General features: G+C 47.8%; 2 protein-coding genes across 2 annotated transcripts in view; both read right to left on the reverse strand.

Moving 5' to 3' along the window:
- tnrc18 (trinucleotide repeat containing 18) overlaps positions 1-4194 on the reverse strand; it is a gene marked incomplete at its 5' end in the record, with an annotated part of 55203 nt that extends 51009 nt beyond the window's left edge. The window contains 1 exon segment of the mRNA XM_080523071.1: positions 3987-4194. Coding sequence (XP_080379197.1) covers positions 3987-4194 — 208 coding nt within the window.
- A 9751-nt stretch (positions 4195-13945) lies between these two features.
- On the reverse strand, positions 13946-18383 carry actb2 (actin, beta 2). The gene is made up of 6 exons (XM_080524028.1): positions 18296-18383; positions 16749-16878; positions 16054-16293; positions 15178-15616; positions 14882-15063; positions 13946-14743 (listed from the first exon to the last, which is right to left on the reverse strand). The coding sequence occupies exons 2-6, from the start codon at positions 16869-16871 to the stop codon at positions 14600-14602; spliced, it is 1128 nt and encodes a 375-aa protein (XP_080380154.1). The 5' UTR covers positions 16872-16878; positions 18296-18383; the 3' UTR covers positions 13946-14599.
- Between the last annotated feature and the right edge of the window lie 1617 nt (positions 18384-20000).

Below are 20000 nucleotides of genomic sequence, written 5' to 3' on the forward strand. Positions count from 1 at the left end.
ACTGAGGGTTAGTTACTGAGGGTTCGTTACTGAGGGTTAGTTACTGAGGGTTAGTTACTGAGGGTTAGTTACTGAGGGTTAGTTACTGAGGGTTAGTAGTTACTGAGGGTTAGTTACTGAGGGTTAGTTACTGAGGGTTAGTTACTGAGGGTTAGTTACTGAGGGTTAGTTACTGAGGGTTAGTTAGTTACTGAGGGTTAGTTACTGAGGGTTAGTTACTGAGGGTTAGTTACTGAGGGTTAGTTAGTTACTGAGGGTTAGTTAGTTACTGAGGGTTAGTTACTGAGGGTTAGTTACTGAGGGTTAATAGTTACTGAGGGTTAATAGTTACTGAGGGTTAGTTACTGAGGGTTAGTTAGTTACTGAGGGTTAGTTACTGAGGGTTAATAGTTACTGAGGGTTAATAGTTACTGAGGGTTAGTTAGTTACTGAGGGTTAGTTAGTTACTGAGGGTTAGTTACTGAGGGTTAGTTACTGAGGGTTAGTTACTGAGGGTTAGTTAGTTACTGAGGGTTAATAGTTACTGAGGGTTAGTTACTGAGGGTTAGTTACTGAGGGTTAGTTACTGAGGGTTAGTTAGTTACTGAGGGTTAGTTAGTTACTGAGGGTTAGTTAGTTACTGAGGGTTAATAGTTACTGAGGGTTAGTTACTGAGGGTTAATAGTTACTGAGGGTTAGTTACTGAGGGTTAGTTACTGAGGGTTAGTTACTGAGGGGTCACAGGCAGGGGTCCAAGAGGGAGAGATACACACACCCCCCCCCCCCAACTCTGGCCTGCTGCCTACTGGAGGAAAACACAGGGGAGCTCTCTCTGTCTCGCACACGCACACACACACACACACACACACACACACACACACACACACACACACACACACGTCTCTGTTAGAAGGTGTTGTCTTCATCTCATCTACATGACTAAATCAGAGCACCACATCAAAGGAGACAGCAGAAGTGTGTGTGTGTGTGTGTGTGTGTGTGTGTGTGTGTGTGTGTCAGGGATAGATATGTAATTACATACATGGATAGGCATTTGCGTGTGTGCAAGTGTGTTTCTATTAGGGATCAGAGTGTGTGTGTGTGTGTGTGTGTGTGTGTGTGTGTGTGTGTGTGTGTGTGTTAGGGACAGAGGAGCAGTGAAAGCTGCTTTTTTCTTCTATTCTCAGTCTGATTAGCGGGCGTGTCATCTTCATTCACACACCGGAGGGACGACGCCCTGAGAGGCCCAACACACACACACACACACACACACACACACACACACACACACACACACACACAGAGTATCTCGCTCTCCACACCCACTTATCTCCTCCCTCTCTTCTTCAGCACGGTTCAGTTTCGGTAGCCCCTTCCCTCCTCCGCTCTGAGAGGAGCGTCCAGATGGCGTTCATTCGGAGGAGAGTCCCTCCACGGGCCGAGGACAGACGTCCCAGAGCATTACCGTCTCAGAGCAGGGAGCAAGGAGGGAGTCGGGGAAGGTGGGTCGCTTCCGAAATGGAACCAGGTCCACTCTCCTGTCCTTGCTATATATATATTATTATTTTTTATGTGCGTGTGTATTTTTGTCTTGTATCTTTGCATCGTCGCAATTCTCCCCTGGAGATTCATTATCATTAAGCAATCCTTCACTCGCTCCCCCCTTTTCCTCGTCTCCTCTCCTTCTCCGGGCGGTCACACACACCCCCCCCCCACCCAACCCCCCAGAGAGGAGCTGCTTTAACTGACGCTGGTGGAATATCAGCCAGAACATCAATAACAGTATAGGGAAATGTGGATTTTGTAACCGATATTCAAAGCTAACATTGGCCTGAAGTCAAGTAATACTGGATGTTCAACTACACCATAAAGAAAAATACATGTGGTGATGGCGCACCTGTGTGTGTGTGTGTGCGGTTTGTTGGGGCGCATGTGGGAGTGTGTTCCTCTGATGAAAGTGAGAAGCGGGAGAGTGAGCGGGTCACAGCGTGGGCAGAACAAAATGTCTCCGGCTCCTGTCTGAGGGAGGAGTGTTAAACCGCCACACAGAGCCGGGAGCCGCGATCTCTGGTCCCTTTACAGCAGCCGTCTCACACACACACACACACACACACACACACACACACACACACTGCTCCCTACCCAACACCACCACACACACACACACACTGCTCCCTACCCAACACCACACACACACACACTGCTCCCTACCCAACACCACACACACACACTGCTCCCTACCCAACACCACACACACACTGCTCCCTACCCAACACCACACACACACACACAGCTCCCTACCCAACACCACCACACACACACTGCTACAGATCTAATCATTTTTCAGAGACCATTCTCAGCTCGTTTGAGAGCCACAGGAGAAACAGTGAAATGTCATTGTTTCTGATGACCTGCAATAAAGCCCAGCACACACACACACACAATTTTCACAGGAGAATGTTTTCAGGTCATTTTGGAGCCAGGGGAAGAGTGAAATATCATCACTTCTAATAACCTGCAATAAAGCCCTTACTCTCTCTCTCTCTCTCTCTCTCTCTCTCTCTCTCTCTCTCTCTCTCTCTCTCTCTCTCTCTCTCTCTCTCTCTCTCTCTCTCTCTCTCTCTCTCTCTCTCTCTCTCTCTCTCTCTCTCTCTCTCTCTCTCTCTCTCTCTCTCTCTCTCTCTCTCTCTCTCTCTCTCTCTCTCTCTCTCTCTCTCTCTCTCTCTCTCTCTCAGCTTTCCCACAACACACAAGCCTCCGCTTGGTTTTCATCTCTCCTTCTTCTCTCCTTCACTTCTACTTTCACGTTGCACAGCCCAGAGTAATGTTCCTCCTGAGTCCTGTGTGTGTGTGAGTGTTCTGAATGACAGGGACAGTTTGGAGGGTGTCCAGCTCGACCACGGCAGGGTGCAGGGGACAGGGGAAAGGGGACAGAGGAAAGGGGACGGGGGACAGAGGACAGGGTGCAGATGAAAGGGGACAGGGGAAAGGGTACAGAGGACAGGCCTGAGGCGGGGACTACACCCAGGCATGTGGCAGCCAGTGGAGCAACACATCACCAACCACGTTAAGAGTCACTCTGGGAAATCTAGCAGCCATACTTTATTGGTTAAATAGATCAGTCAGAAATGACTTCACTGGGCTGAGACACACAGACACACACACAGACACACACACACAGACATGAATAGCGCTCAGGTCGACCATTTTGCCTAATATTCCAGAATAGCAGTTCAGACTGAATTAGGAACGACTTTAACCAAAGCAATTTTCTCCGCACACACGCTGGGGCCATTTTCACTGACAGAGCGAGGACTGCTCTGTATTCCTCTTCAATCACATGGAGGTCACAACTTTATCACACCTGCCACCAGAGCGAGCTGCACTTACATTACTCACACTCACGCGCACATGCACAGCTGTGGGGGACACTCTCTAGAGACCCCAAGAGTGATGAATCCACTCTGAACTGCCACATACATAGCACTACTGCAAAGGCACACTGAATCCACAACCACCCCCCGCGTGTGTGTATGTGTGTGTGTGTGTGTGTGTGTGTGTGTGTGTGTGTGTGTGTGTGTGTGTGTGTGTGTGTGTGTGTGTGTGCGCGTGTGTGTGTGCGCGTGTGTGTGTGTGTGGTTTTTGCAAAGTGGGCTATTGCAGACGAGGGGTGAGAGACCATAACACGACGCGTAACAGGACATTACATGTTTTTTCTGCCAAAGCTATTCTGAAGGGGAAACTGCATGGCACAGCACAGCTTGCCACAGCTCTCTGAAATGGAAACATAACCTACTCTCCAAGAACACCCATCTGGGTTCACTTCCCAACCCGAAAGCATATCGCCATTTGCTCCAAATGACCGCACACTCAAGCAAACATGAAACTGGCTTTTTTTCTCTCTCGCTGCGTTACGTGTAGTTCATAGTTATTATAGGCTTCATGTGCTACTGTGTATATTTAATAGTCAATTCAACGAAATCAAATAGACTATATCCCGCACTTACTGTGATGTGGATGTAGGTTAATGGCCGATGGCATGAATTTCCCAGCGTGGAGACTCGCCGGGTGCCCTGCGATGCCCAAGTGGGCGGCCGAGACAGGGATCCTCCCGGCGGCTGCGGCTCCGAGGCGGTGAGACTCCATGGCGAGCCCCGCCAGCATGGGAGGGGGGCCGTGGACGGATCTGGGGGGTCCAAAATCTCGGCCATCCATTATCCACAGCGGATCAACTTGGGGGAAGAAACTGTCCGTTCGGATATTCCGAAAAGGCCACTGTTGGCTATGTCTTTAGATTTCCAGGCGAATCCGAGTCCTTTTCAGGCATCCTGCTGACCTATTAAAAACACGAGGAAAAAAAATAATCGCTTGACACAGAATCTACAAGGGGTCAGCTTGAGCAAACTGCTGTGAACAGACGGGTTTCGGGTGTTTCAGTGGACCGTTCGGCCCATTAGACGAGCAATGACGCAGTTTGGAAAACCACTTTAAAAACTAAATTTAGAGTCTGCTCTAATCGCGCAAAGACCACAAGACCTTCAGTAGCTGCGGTCTTTCGCCGTACGTATTCGTGCTATAATACTAATATCGAATGTTTTTCTGACCACAAGCATTTCATTCCCCGCTGCCTCCCGACCTTGCAGCCCGTTCCAGGGCAGCGCTCTCCGGGCTCCACCGACAGCAGCCTCGCCGTCAGCTCCGGAGCGGTCTGGGACAATCTCTCCCCCGATGAGTCCAATTCTCCCGTGTCAAATGTATTTCATCTATAATATCGATGACCCTGCCGTTTTCCTAAACCCTAAACCTCGCATGTTACAGCCTATGGATGGCTCCTGTGTAAGCCAATACACCATAAATATCTCAAGCGCATCAAATATACATTTCAAACAGGTTAAAAATAAATAAGGTTACAAAATAGGCTGCATCATTAATCAGGAGGGTTAGCGGTGTGTTGGAGCCTATTGATGCGGATTTACTTCACAAATAGACACGGTCCTCCTGACCATGGAGAAATCTAACCCAGCCCCAACACCCATTCGGCTGTTTATAGTCAAACTCCTCGGTAACGTTTGATGACGGAAAAGGTTTATAATAATTCACGGTTCCATAAACTGACTGTGTGTCCGTGGGTAAATCATTCTACATTGCCTGATAATTCCATTTAATTCGTGTTTATGCGACCAAGCGACTAACGCGTTGTTTTCAGTTGAGGAGAAGCGTTCAAAATCGCGTAAAGAGCGGACCACTTGTCTTTAATTCCACATCGAAACGTTGAATAACAAGATAGAAACACGTTTAAAATGTACTTTTGAAGCTGAACAGGAAAATTCTGTAATTCAGTCCAGGTTTGTAGCAGCTGGCGTCTGTGGTCTTTAGACTGAACGGAGGAGGGGAAAAGTCCTTTAAGTTCGAGAAATATTGGTATGTAGGCTTATTACACGTTACATATTTTGATAATGGCCAACTCGTTTTAGTAAATATTGAGAAAAATGCCGATTTAACCTTAAATGGGACAACAACAACCCGCGGGCTACCACTGATCACACAGGCTCGTGATTCTCGGGCGGTGGATCTAAATAAAGGCTCACGTGAAAACCACACTATATTGACTAATAAAATAATTAACAATAATTTCTCCAAACCAACACAGAACGGTTGTATATACTGGTCGGGGTCGTCTGTTTGGAGCCATGCGGCGCAGGGAGAGGCAGCCTCGGCCACGTTTCAAAGTTTTCACGGTACCATTATGAGACATAAAACTTTCTGGAAGGAAATGTCCCGAGAGTATGTTTCCTCTGTACGCAAAACGCAACTAAATAAATTCTGAAATATGTTTCAGAATTACGTAAACATAACCAGCTACCCGCCTTTTTACTTATCCGTATGCAAAACATGTAAAACCTGATAAAAACAGATTTTTATACGCATTTTCAATACCGAGAGTAGTATGTCACCACTTCGTAAAACATGTCGGCCTCTTACTTGAATAGGAAAATCTGAACCTGAAAAAATCCATAGGTTTCGAAAAATCCGAGCGTTTGCAGAAAGATTTGTAGTAGTCCATTATAGGCCGTCCGAAGGTAAGCTGGGGGATAACATCGGGGGGAGAAGGCCCCTCGCGCGTCCGTAAACTCCTCAGCAATGAAACAAGCATTGTTTTACAAGTCCCGCCCCCCCTTCACCCAGCCCTACACACTCTGCAGCTAAGGATTCCATTGGCTGCGCAAAGTATCAATCACCTCAATGTAAACACTTTGGCTTCTCGCCAGTTCTATAAAACCAATTATGGACCAAGGAGGTTTGAGCCGTTTCAAGGTCCCCTCTTCCTTCAAGACTGAATGATCAAAACAAGCAGTGGGAATTTGGGGGGGGGGCGGTTTCAAGGCGACTCCTCTGTTCCTCGCTTATTAAAATAGACGCGCATGGTCGCAGATGAGACACTCTGCAGGTTCGACAGTCGTTTATAAGCATTCGTATGAAAGGTGTTTCACTATTATATACGATCTGTTGTCGCAGTTTAAATCTGAATTTGGCCGCTCGAGAGATGGATGGATGGATAGTCTTGCGTTATGTTTGTGGCACTTTATCTCTCAGCGGGTAAACCTAAACCATTGACTCTCGACAACCAACCTAGAATCCTTTGCCTCAACCTCGCACATTGCCCAAAAGCTCTAACCCCGTCTGACACATCTTACCTTCCAATCAAACACTAGGCCTAACGACTCACGCGCTAAAACATGCGTGGGAGCATGGGAAAAACATTTACATTAGAAAAGGAGAATAGCATTGTTTTATATGCTAAAGAGGTGTGAGGGGGGAATGGGGGGGGGTTGCTCTGACCCTTGAGAACGTGTGAATCTCAACTCAGAAAGTCTCATATTCAATTCCCCTGTTCTCTGGTTTGTGTCCATACATTCCCTTTGAAGTAGCCGCGCTGCGATTCAATGTTACAAAAATGTTGATAAAAAAAACCTGGGCGGTTTCAAACTACCCATGTCAAGCCCCTGCTAGACGGTTTCAAGGCGTCCATCCGACAGGGCGCAGTAGTGGGAGAAAGAGACCGAAGCGGGAATGAGACGAGAGAGAGAAGCCATGTCTGGCTGACCGAGCCGATACGAGATCAACTCGTCTAAATATCTAAATAACTGTAACCACCGCGCCGCTGCAACCTTCTACGATAGAGGCTCGACACCCATCAACATCGGAGTGTAGCCTATATACACCGTTTAGTCGGTGCAATGAAGCCGATAACACTGTGGAAACGTGGGTCGTGAGAGCTTCTGACAGAGCGAGTTGGAGAATCAGAGACAGGCCGGGCGGCTGGGACTGTCACCCCGCTGACCTGCCTGCTCACTCCGGCTGTCACCCTCGACGGACCCGGGGGGAGAACGACCAACCAGAGATCAGAGTCATGTCCTGTCCGAGTGTCCGAGGGGACCCGGCCTTTGTTCTCGCTTGTCCAGGCTGAGATGTTTGACAATGGGACTGAGATTATAGGCCTTTTGTGTATTTTTTCCCCCTCTGAAAATGTGGCATTTCTTCCTCGAAATATTGTTCTCTTCTGATGATATGCATCTCTAATTTAAGGTGGGTATTGATTAATATGACTGTAAATATTGTACTATTTTATTAAATTGCAGTTACAAATACACAACATTATCTGAATTATTTGCTTCGCGGAATAATTTCCTTATTCCTTTCGGGAATAATTTCAAAATTGATTTCGAAATTCCAATGTGCTTTTTCAGTGATCTTACTTTCATCGTAGGCTTATTGTGAAAATATAAACAAGGTTCAACAATATAAAAAAACTTCACTTTGAAAAATAATGTAGTTTTAACAACTGCTGCAACTTGTCCGAATGACTCACTGACATATTTGTATGGAAACAAAATATTTAAGCTTTCTAAATACCACATTTTACCCGTGGACATACTTTTTTTTTCAATTCTAGATGTCAATTTATCTTGGACCATAGGCCTATACCTCTGAATAGCAAGTGTTAAATTCCTTGAATATAAGTCAAAGGCCATTTCAATGTATTAGCTATTAAACAAATGGGAATACCCAAATGTCAAATACATCACAAACACATTATTTAAAGTCGGTCTTTTTTACTGCAATATTATCATTAAATGCTCATACATTTGTAGGCTACTACTCTCCTCTAGATCAATGCTCGACCGACTCTGACCTTATCATTCAGGCCAACTCTCCGTGTCTTTAAATGGTTTTATATTCCGGTATAATCTTCCAGGCCGAGGGTACCGGCTGTCTCTCCGCGAGCGTCCCTGTCTGCTCAAGGCAGCCTCCACGCGCTTCCCCACACCCGGTTACCGTATAGAGACAATTTGTTCTGGCAACAACTGGCAATGTCGAGTGAACAATATGAGTCATTAACATTATGATTTGATCCACATTTAAAAGTTTGTGCGCAGAACCACACAAAATACACACACACACACACACACACACACACACACACACACACACAGACCAAGTAGGCACTTGTCCACCAATCAGTGGGTGTGGAAACATTTACTCAGAACTGACTGATATTGAATAGTAAAATCCAAAATAATTATTTAAATTGAATGTTTTCTTGGCCTAACAACGTGTAGTGCTGTTTATTTTAGAAAAGGTTAGAAAATCATATAATAGCAATAGCTTCCGCTATTAATGTACACGCTGGATTAGAACTATGTCAGTATTCAGATCTTCACCTTATTTTACACACACACGCACACACTCCTCTTTTTATTTTATTTCCACTAGTCTTGAACGCAATATACTGTAGCAATTTGAACATGTTACCATGAAAACATTGTATTTCATTTGTAATTAAAGAATCATTACATTAATTAGCCTACTGTTGAATAATTTATAATAAAAGCAAATGGACGGATCGCTCTTGGAAAGGCCTAACCACAAAATAAAACCACGCAACATTTTGCGCACAGGTCTAAGTGATTGTGTGCCTTTATAATGAGCATAACAAGGTGCATTGTTTTTCTGTGCACAAACCTTCACAATCTGTCTCCGTTTAGACTAGGCCTATTTTTAGCCCGTGGCCTGGCCTACAAAGTAACCTAACCAACCGACACATGTGTCCTCGTTTGCAATGTTAACCATAGTAGTTGTACCTGTGTTGTGGCGGAATGGTACGGCGCTATCAGCACTGTGATCTGGTGAATCATTTGATTGGCAGTCAGACAATCTGATTCTCCTGAAAGGGCGCAGCCACAGGAACCCAGGGAGGGAGGGAGGGAGGGAGGGAGGGAGGGAGAAAGGGAAGGAGGGAGGAGAGACAGCCGTGATTGATTTGATTCTGGTCTGGCTGCCTCTCAGAAAACCGCTTTATTGCTCCCTTCAAATAACATCATTACATCAATAAAATTGTATTCGCAAATAGGATCAATGCGGTGTCTTTCCCTCCGATGTTGTGGACATACATGCGGGTAAAGTAAAGCGGCTCTGTTTCAGAACGTTCAGTAGTGGTATTGAAGCTACCTCTGCACACACTCTTTATGTGCTTTGATAGTCTCCTTATCTCTCATTGGTGACGCAATCACAACGTTACGTCATGCTCTTGGGAAACTCCCCGTCACATGTCCACATGTAATACTGCTCAGAGGGGACAGTTGCCTTTCGCCTCAATACAACCACAAAATGCACGCACGCACGCACGCGCACACACACACACACCCTGCTGGCTGCTCACTGGGGACTCACTGATGTAACAAAAACACCCGTGAGATGATTGACATCAACATCCCCGACCACGACCCCCCTCCCACGCCTCGACCATGAGGTACCAGTCAATCAGCAGGGCCTGTGCTGCAGAGGGGGGGGGGAGGACAGGAGGGGTGAGGTGGGTGGGGGAGGAGGAGGAGGAGGAGAGGTAACTCCCTCGGTGGTTCATATTCTCTATCAAACCACCTGGGTCCAAACCCTCCTGAACCACACTCACACCACACGGCAGGCCTCCACTAGCACGCCAACTGCAGCCTCACACGCTAGCCTTCTAGGCTTTCTGGTGGAGACACACACACACACACACACACACATACACACAAACTTCCTGAGTTACACTCAACTATAGCCAGAGGAGGAAGAGAAATTATGCAATGGCCCTCTGCTTCTGAGGAAATATAGACCTGCTGTGGTTAAGGTTGTGCGTGTGCGTGTGCGTGTGTGCGTGTGTGCGTGTGTGTGTGTGTGTGTGTGTGTGTACGTGTGTGAGAGAGAGAAAGAGAGAGAGAGAGGGGAGAAGTGGTGTCAAGGCTGTGAAACCACAAGAAAAGCCTCTGAGTATCCATGGGCCCCTCTCTCCCATACCCTTTTCTCTCCCCCCCTGCCCCTCCCCCGCCCCTCCTCTCCCCCATCTCTTTCAGTGCCCTCACTAAAAAAAAAAAACTACCTAAGCCCCTTTCTCTTCCAGCCTCTCTCTCTCCTTCCCCCCCCTCTCTCTGCCCTTCTTTCCACCCTCTCTCTCTCCCTCCCCTCCCCTATCTCTAACCCCTCATAGAAATCGTCAGAAGTGCTACAGATGCAATCTCTTCTCAAGTGGTCTGTTCTGCTTTGACCTACAGAAGACCATCGGCAATCGCTTACAGACGAGAAAGTAGCTCCCTCTGCTGGCCAGAGGCGGGAATGGCAGGGAGCGTCTGATTCCTCCAATGCTCCAAGAAAGCACTTCCACCGTTCACTTACCGGATTGAGGGAAATGACTGGTCTTATTTAGGAACAAATGGGTTTTTCTTGGACAGCCTTCTAGCACAACTCAAGTAGGGCCATTTTTATAGTGACAGTGATCGAGGCGAGTGCTCTGAGTGTGCACGCGGACACACACGCACACACAAATGCGAACACACACACTCCCAGCGGGCCGTAAGCATTTCAGATGGAGTCTTGTTTCCTTGGCAGTGAGTGTTCTGCTGGCTCGACAGTAAAGAGATATCACAGGGAAGCCGCCTCAGCAGGAACAGACGATGGATGCAGAGACGAATACATTTCCAATACTAACCACCATTTATCTGAACACACACACACACTTCACTCTCTATCTTTCTTCTCTCTCTCTCTCTCTCTCTCTCTCTCTCTCTCTCTCTCTCTCTCTCTCTCTCTCTTTCTTCTCTCTCTCTCTCTCTCTCTCTTTTCTCTTTCTCTTTCACACACACACACAGATTTGGGGGAACCATGGGGCGGTAAAGGTCACAGCCTCTTTCAAATCAAAGTGGTACTGACACTCCCCTGTGTGTGTGTGTGTGTGTGTGTGTGTGTGTGTGTGTGTCTGTGTATGTGTGTGTGTGTGTGTGTGTGTGTGTGTGTGTGTCTGTGTATGTGTGTGTGTGCGCGTGTGTGTGTGTGTGTGTGTGTGCGCGTGTGTGTGTGTGTGCGCGTTGTTTCATGGTGTAAAACCCATCCGAGACGGCTCATCGACAGTAGGGCTGTGTTAAAAAATGTAAAAAATAAATATTCAGTTCAAGCCGAAACAGTTAGAAGTCCTCATCCAGACAGACTGTGCATTACCAGTCTGGAGATCATATTTCATCAGGTGCTCCCTTTCCTCCCTCTCCTCTCCTCCCTCTCCTCCTCTCCTCTCCTCCTCTCCTCCTCTCCTCCTCTCCTCCTCTCCTCCCTGCTCACAAATCATATGGAACTAGGGTAGCCCTACTACACTAATGTATACAGCATGACCCAGGATGGGGCCTGATTTATCCAGCAGGATAAAGACAGGCTGGCAGCCATGAATACAACATGAGGGGATGGGGAACCAACCATCCATCTTGGAGGCTGTCGCCTTAAGTCAGCCAGAGCCTCTGGGCTACACTTTCAGATCTATATAGCACTCCAGAAGGGTCTCCTCAACGGTCTGCAGCCCTCAGATCAGTCCAGATCAACCCAGATTGGTCCAGATCGGTCCAGGACTCCAGATCCTCCGGGGGGGGGGGGGGGGGGCGGGCCTAGTTGTTCAAAACGTTAAATCCGAATCAGAATGATCCCAATTATTTTCTCTGATCCAAGGGTCAGATAGAGCTGGCTGATTTCCCCCTATGCGACTCAAAATCAGCCAGATCCGGTCCTGGATCAGAGAGAAAAGAATCGGGATCATTCGATCATTCGGAATCAGATGTGTGTGTGTGTGTGTGTGTGTGTGTGTGTGTGTGTGTGTGTGTGTGTCTGTGTTCGTCTGTGGCTCGTCGTGAGTAGGCTACATCACACACCTCTTCTCTGTCCAGCAGCAGTCCACTCGGTGAGATACAAAAGATGAGCATGTGGCGCCATCTTGTGGCCAAAGCCTCCACCTGCAGCAGTGTGCATGGGCGTAACCATGCTCTCTGTCCAGTCTTTCAAGAACCTTGGCTCCCGGTCCAATGGCACGATCATTATTCTGACTCTGTCCCTCTCTGTGCAGGTCAGGTTTCCACCCCCCCCCCCACCCCCCCAGAGAAGACTCAATTAATAGTCAATTCAATACCACTTTATTTCTCCCCTCGGGGGTAATTAAGACAGGCATTAACAGATGGCATGCGTCAACATCCTCCACACACACGGTACGGAAACAGACATATCATCCCCCATTTACACACATAAAGACGGTGTTTGATGGTTCACGTCTAATAGTCATGAAGTGTAGAGATAGTAGTGATGTTGTAGCGGCAGGTGTTGTAGTGAGGTGGTTGGAGCTAAGCAATGGAGGGTGTAACATGAGGGTTTATGTTGTGCCATGTCTTTCAGACCCTAGCTCCCTGTCCCCCTTTATGTCGACCCCTCTCCCCCCTTTCTCTCTCTTGCTACGTCTCTTTCCTGTCTTTCCTAGTATCTCTGTCCCCTTCTTCCCTCCACACCCACCCTTCCCCTCCCTGTCCATTTTCTGTCCGGATACAATTTGTTAGCAAATCGGTCAGTCAGTTTATGAAAGTGTTATGTTCTACATAAGTTGATGTATATATATATATTCATCTGCCCATCCATGTCCCTGTCTCTGCCTTCCTCATCTGTTCATCCGTGTGTCTCTCTCTGTCTCTCCTACCCCCTCCCTGTCCGGTTAGGCTATATCCTGTCTGTCTGCCTCGTAAACCTAGCAGTAATGGCCAGTTTATGGAACAGTTAAGTTGTAACATGTTTCTCTCTAAGCTCTCCAGTGTTGAACCCAGCTGAATTGTGTCCTAGGAGGGTTCAGGTGTCTCTTACTGCAGCCCCTCACTATAACTGTAGGCTTTGCATGTTTATTCAAATGACAGTGTACTTCTGCTCTGTCATACGTCATGTCCATTACTGTAGCCTCATTCGCCATCATATCTTCAATATCATATTAGCAGTCATTGTGAGGTATATATTACTCATTCAACTACCCAGAGAAAAGCCTCTAACACACCACTACATTACTCCTAACAGCCCTAGAAGATGACCATCATTTATATGCTATATAACAATTTCCTGAAGCTTTTAATGCTAGCCATACCATTCAGGTTTCCCTAGCAATAGTAACACAACACATACCATTGCTCTATTTATTGCCCAAATTGTGACTGCGTCTTGAGCTCTTAATCCATTTAAATTGATAATGGCATAGCTGTAACCTACTCAGAGCACCTGGAAGTGTAGTCATCCCTCCAACATCCTATCTTTGCCCTCCCCTTAATGCTAAACCATAAATCTGACATTACTCTAAGCCCCAGGCAGCATACATCAGATGACACTCTGGAGCAGACTCCCATAGGTCTTCCTGAGGGCTGGAACCAAACTATGTAGAGAGAACTTGAAGTTGTGTTTGGAAATTGTTGTATTGATTATGGCCCTGTTAAGTCAGTGGCTATATAGCTTTAATTAACGTCTAATTGTATTCTAACTAAAGGCATTGATTAAAACATCAAGCACTACCTGAAGGCTTACTCAATTCCTCCATCTCCCCCAGGCCCACCCACCACATTCAGCATTATAAAGGACACAGAAACAGTGATTTCATGTCAGAACACATGTGCACTTTATTGGGATTGTTTAGTCAGTGTACAGGTTGGCCCCACTGGTCTGGCACCCCACGTCACCCCTGGCCTCTGACCCCTCACCCCCGTCGCCCCAGGATGGAAACATCACCAGGGGGTGAGGAGGCCACACTCGGGTTTGCATAACAAAACAAAAAAAATTAACAGGACCAAGATATTTTTTTAAGGCTGAAAGTACAAAAAACCCAGACATTGTGACATAATTTACATACAAGCGATACTACAACCATGTTAAAGTATGCTCCAACCACTGGGCAGCCTTCACAGAGGCGAATACGTGTCTGAACAATGCAGTTAACAAACATTTGGAATGACTCAAAAGAAAAAAAAAAATGTACATTTTTTTTTTTTTTGTTGGAAGTCCTCAGATGCTCTGTAGAACCCCGGGGTGCTTCTATTTAGCCAAAAACATTACCATCACCTTCACCGTTCCAGTTTTTAGATCCTGAGTCAAGCGCCAAAAATAACTGAAGCCATGCCAAATGGAGAGGTCGTCTGGGCTCTGCGCCTGAGTGTGTGTTGTAATGTGTTGTGTGTTGTTGTGTGGTGTTTTGCGCAGAGCTGAAGTCGTTGTTGTTGGGCGTTTGGTCGGGGAAAAAGGAACAGTCTGTTTAGAAGCATTTGCGGTGGACGATGGAGGGGCCGGACTCATCGTACTCCTGCTTGCTGATCCACATCTGCTGGAAGGTGGACAGGGAAGCCAGGATGGAGCCTCCGATCCAGACAGAGTATTTACGCTCTGGTGGGGCAATGATCTGGAGAGGGGAGAAGGAGGGTTAGATAAACCAAGGCAGAGTGATGTTTGCATGGGCTTGGAAAGGGTTGGGTGGGCAGGCAGAGCTCCACCTGTAGGAGAGCTCAGACTATGGTGGGTCTCGGACAGTAAGCCTCACCTTGATCTTCATGGTGGAGGGAGCCAGGGAGGTGATCTCCTTCTGCATCCTGTCGGCGATGCCGGGGTACATGGTGGTGCCTCCGGACAGCACGGTGTTGGCGTACAGGTCCTTACGGATGTCCACGTCGCACTTCATGATGCTGTTGTAGGTGGTCTCATGGATGCCGCAGGACTCCATACCTGGGGGGCAGAGACAAGGAGGCTGTTAGTGACATGGTACTACAAAATGGCCACCGGGGGGAAAGATGGCAGTACTGAAAATGCGATGGTTTCAGTGCAAGGTGGGACACTCACCGAGGAAGGAAGGCTGGAAGAGGGCCTCTGGGCAACGGAACCTCTCGTTACCGATGGTGATGACCTGTCCGTCAGGCAGCTCGTAGCTCTTCTCCAGGGAAGAGGAGGAGGCAGCGGTTCCCATCTCCTGCTCGAAGTCCAGTGCCACGTAGCACAGCTTCTCCTTGATGTCACGCACGATTTCCCTCTCAGCAGTGGTGGTGAAGGAATAGCCACGCTCTGTCAGGATCTTCATGAGGTAGTCTGTGAGGTCACGGCCAGCCAGATCCAGACGCAGGATGGCGTGGGGCAGGGCGTACCCCTCATAGATGGGCACTGTGTGGGTCACACCATCACCAGAGTCCATCACGATACCGGTGGTACGGCCGGAGGCGTAGAGGGACAGCACAGCCTGGATGGCCACGTACATGGCGGGGGTGTTGAAGGTCTCGAACATGATCTGGAGGAGAGAAAAGGGATGGTGAGTATGGGTGCTGTATTAGGGAGGCTTCAGTAGGGTGGTCACTGCACGCAGTACAGCATGCAGTAGAGTGAGAGTCAAGGGGCTGGTAAGTTAGTGGGGAAACTCCATTTGTGGCTGAACACACCAGACATTCCCATGTGTACGGCCGTGCGTGTCAGAATACACCAGTCTATCTGTTCATTTCCAGAGTGCTGTTCTAAACTAGTCATTCCTAATAGCTAGGGTGCAGAGAGGAGGTAGCACACAGACGAGGAGACACCTGTAGCTTCCATAGAGATGGAGAGATCAGCTCTCCAGAGAAAAGGCCTGGAGGAGAGGGGGGAGAGAGTAAGCAGGAGGGAAGGAAGAGAGGAGACGAACAGTAGGAATAGGAAATGTAGTGGAGTGAGAGGTGGTGTGGGGTGTGAGTGTACCTGGGTCATCTTCTCCCTGTTGGCTTTGGGGTTGAGGGGGGCCTCTGTGAGCAGGACGGGGTGCTCCTCGGGGGCCACTCTCAGCTCGTTGTAGAAGGTGTGATGCCAGATCTTCTCCATGTCGTCCCAGTTTGTGACAATACCGTGCTCGATGGGGTACTTGAGGGTCAGGATACCTCTCTTGCTCTGGGCCTCGTCTCCCACATAGCTGTCCTTCTGGCCCATACCGACCATCACACCCTGGAGAGAGTACACTTTAGTATATAGTTCCATAAGCATGTCCACATCTGGTTGATTCAATGTAGTTAATGCAGGGAGGCATTTTACACAGATGCCACAACAATCAAGTGAATATTAATGTAGCTATTTTCTATGGATGTAAACAATGTTATGGATAAATCTGGGTGTGGCTCAGTGCCATCGTCAAGTAATTTCTTGGTAAAATGTAATGTACCAACCTAAAAATATTCTGAATTATTCCATTGAACTGTCCAAATCTATAAACTGCCCAGTTATCAGTATAGATGTTTATCTAAGCAGTGTTTGACTTAACAGAAATTGTGATGAAAACTCAGCTAAAATGCTAGCTTAATAGATACCACATTAATGTAAGCAGGCATTTTAACTGAAAATAAACACGTATTGTTTACATTTGTACTTCAGCAATCACTTCTCCGGTTTCTACAAGTGCTCACCTGATGCCTGGGGCGACCGACGATGGAGGGGAAGACAGCACGAGGTGCGTCGTCTCCGGCGAATCCGGCTTTGCACATACCGGATCCGTTGTCAACAACCAGTGCGGCGATTTCATCTTCCATGGCTGAACTGTAAACGGAGGGAAACACTGTAAATACAAACGGCACTGTCGTACGTCAACTGTCAAATACTTCCGAACAGCGCCCTGTGACGACACACGTTTCACTTCCTGTTACACAATGCAGTTCACCGCTCTGGCCACTAGGTGGAGCCCGAGCTGCGCGCTCTGACAGCGAGACAAAGGAAGTGGCGCTGTGTTCTGTTGTTACCATAGAAGGACATGGTTGTTACCATATAAGGACATGGTTTGAGCAGCTTTGCGGCTGCCGGCGGCCAGAACGGCAGGGTTCAGCGAAAAGGAACATTTCGACATTCAGACCCGGACGCGACCACTCCCTCAATGAAGTTTACCAACCCCCCTTCCCCCACACCCCTTTATTGCCTAAACGGAATGCGAACACAAGTGAACCGCGGAAATCTTTCAATGTTAGTGCGTCATCACTTCGAATAAACCTCCCCCCGCTTTATTAATCACATGCAAGATGATTCACGCCCTCTTCAAACTTAAACCAAGGGCATCTCTTACAAAGTCTTCCAAGCAGATAATCAATCAATTAAGACTACTATAATGAACCAAGCTGTTACGTCAATCGGTCTATGAGGTCCTTTGCTTATGCACAGTTTCCTGAAAGCCACGCCTTAATGACCGGCAGAGAAGTTTCACAACCCTTCAAGGCTACTTACTGATGACAGTCCAGTCTGATTACTAATCAATTAACACCAATTAAGCCCGCCCTGCGGAAATGCTTCAGTAAAAATCCCCTTCCAGGATAGGTCATATTCCAGTTAGTTCAGAAGGAATAATAACCATATATTGTAGCTTGTCGTATACCATGTTTAAATCGAGTTCAAGTGGCGCGTGCATGTATGCAAAAGGCTGAAGGGCGGTGTGAGCTAGCATGTGGCTAGGCTAGCGAGCTAAGTAGGTCACACCCCGCCGCAGCGCAGAGCACAAAGGGAGCAGCCCTGTTCCAGCCCGGCCTAGAGCACGGGGGACTGGCCGGCGAGGAAGGACTCGGTTACACGGTCAAATAGCCGCTTCCTTGCAAGTGATCGTTAAACAATAAAGACAAGCGAGTTGAAACAGTAAAGTATCACCTAATCTCAGAAGCACCTGTAACCCGCATATGCACCAATTAGGCTGGCTAGCCAACATTTACATTTCAGCACTGCAAGTCCCCCCCCAACATTAATACAACTTCAAAGCACCAATTATCGGTCATGTAAATGACTGACCCAGCAGGTCCAGTTAGCTCGTTAGCTCCACGGCTACACGACAAGACAAAGAGCCTCGTGGCTCCTGTCACTTTTTTCCCCGCATAGACAAGATTAATTTAGCAATATTTGTAACCAAACCCTGTGTTTACTTCGGACTTGTCAACAGCCTAGGAAATTATCCCCTTTTAGATAGCATCGTTAATCTTACCTTTTGGTGGGGGGGGGCTTTTCGCTGTTAGGAAACCGGTTTCAGTCAAATGATATCCCGCACAAGCTGCGTGTGACGGCGCTCAGAGTGAGTCCGTAACCGGTGGGCGCGTGGTTTTTATTCCCGGTCAGAAGCCCGGCTCGAGCCATAAAAGGTAAACTTTCGGATTCTCGCTCTCTGATTGGTCCGGCGTCACGCAGCCGGGCGCGTCGCGTGCACACTGCTGCACTCACTCGCTCGCGACTTGAGAGAGGGAGAGAGAGAAAGGAGGAAAAGGAATGGGCGAAAATACAAGATAGAAAATATGTTGTGAGGCCTAGAAAGCCTAATCCTGTATAATAGTAAGCTTAGCTATGTTAGTGCACAGTTCGGGTTTTGAGACTGAGTGTTTTGACTCTCTGTGTCTTGTCTGTCAAAGAACAGGGCTAGTTAGCAGATGCTGACAGGCAAGGCATGAATTTATTTGCTATCTTTCAACACTTGTCACTTAGCCACACCAGCTATCAATAATGTCAGTATTGTACCGATTATTTGGACACCGTTCCTATGCACCGTAGCCCCTAAGCACGACCCTAACCCAACCCAACCCTAAACAGACAAAACCCTAACCATTGACAGGCCCTGTATGCTGCCTGGGGGAGTGTGTGTGTGTGTGAGGGGGGGGGTGCACTGCACATGATGTTGTTGTTGTGTCCACACTGTCAGCAGGCTTGAGCCCCAGTAATGGACACAGAGTCACTGTTCGAAAAATCATTACTGTGTCATTACGTAGGTCTATACACACCGCAAGTTGTTCAGACGGGCGGCAGAGTTAGGGTTCGGCCCAGCCTTTAGCTGACTGTAGCGTGTACACTGACTCAGTCTTCCTGTATGTCGCTCATCAAGGGAACCAGGAAGCTGCAGCTGCAGACACAAGAACCCTCAACCTTGCCGGTATCACTCCCGCCTGTGGCAGACCCTGCCCAAGCCTTCTCAGCAACCCCCCCCTCACACACACACACACACACACACACACACACACACACACACACACACACACACACAGACACAGACACACACACACACACAGACACACTCGATATCACTCCCTATTCTTTAGATCCCAGCACACACACACTCACTCACACACACACATCAGTATTCCTCCCTCCTATCTCTAGCTGTCTCAGCCCCCCACCCCGAGTCACATGTACGTAGCATGCAGCAGAAGGCCCAAGGTGATGACACGATGACTGACTATCATAACCAGCTTTAGTTTGGTTTAGTGACCCCCATCCCCCACCCCTCCCCTCCTCCTCAGTGGGTCAGTCATGCCATAAGCTGAGCTGCAGTGAGACGGTATTCTGAGCTATAAGCCTGGGACGGACCTGTAGTGGTGCTGTGTTGTCTTTGAAACAAGGTAGTGGTAAACTTGTTGCTTAAGGGTGTTTGCGACTGTATTTATAGGCTATTAGTAGTATAGTCGTAGGCTATACACACAGTGAATCATAGCTTGCTGGATACAACATAGCTTTGACATACCAGCCCATTCAGGTTAGATGTCAAAATCCTGATCCCCAAGGAGTGCCCTCATTCGGACGGTCAGAAGTAGGCCTAGTACACTGGTACACCTACTATCTGGGGATGTGGTTGGTCTTTAGCCTGAAGGGTGGTGACTGCCACCAGCTACAGGTGAAACAGGTTGTTCATTATGGACATTGTGATT

This window comes from Nansenia antarctica (genome assembly GCF_963989245.1).
Source record: "Nansenia antarctica genome assembly, chromosome: 2".
Classification (NCBI taxonomy): Eukaryota; Metazoa; Chordata; class Actinopteri; order Argentiniformes; family Microstomatidae; genus Nansenia; species Nansenia antarctica.

Coding starts and splice junctions, on each gene's coding strand:
- actb2 (XM_080524028.1), bottom strand. CDS start 16,871: ATGGAAGATGAAATCGCCGCACTGGTTGTTGACAACGGATCCGGTATG. Junction 15,064..15,177: donor CTTCCAGCCTTCCTTCCTCG/GTGAGTGTCCCA, acceptor TCTGCCCCCCAG/GTATGGAGTCCTGCGGCATC. Junction 14,744..14,881: donor CCTCCACCATGAAGATCAAG/GTGAGGCTTACT, acceptor TCCCCTCTCCAG/ATCATTGCCCCACCAGAGCG.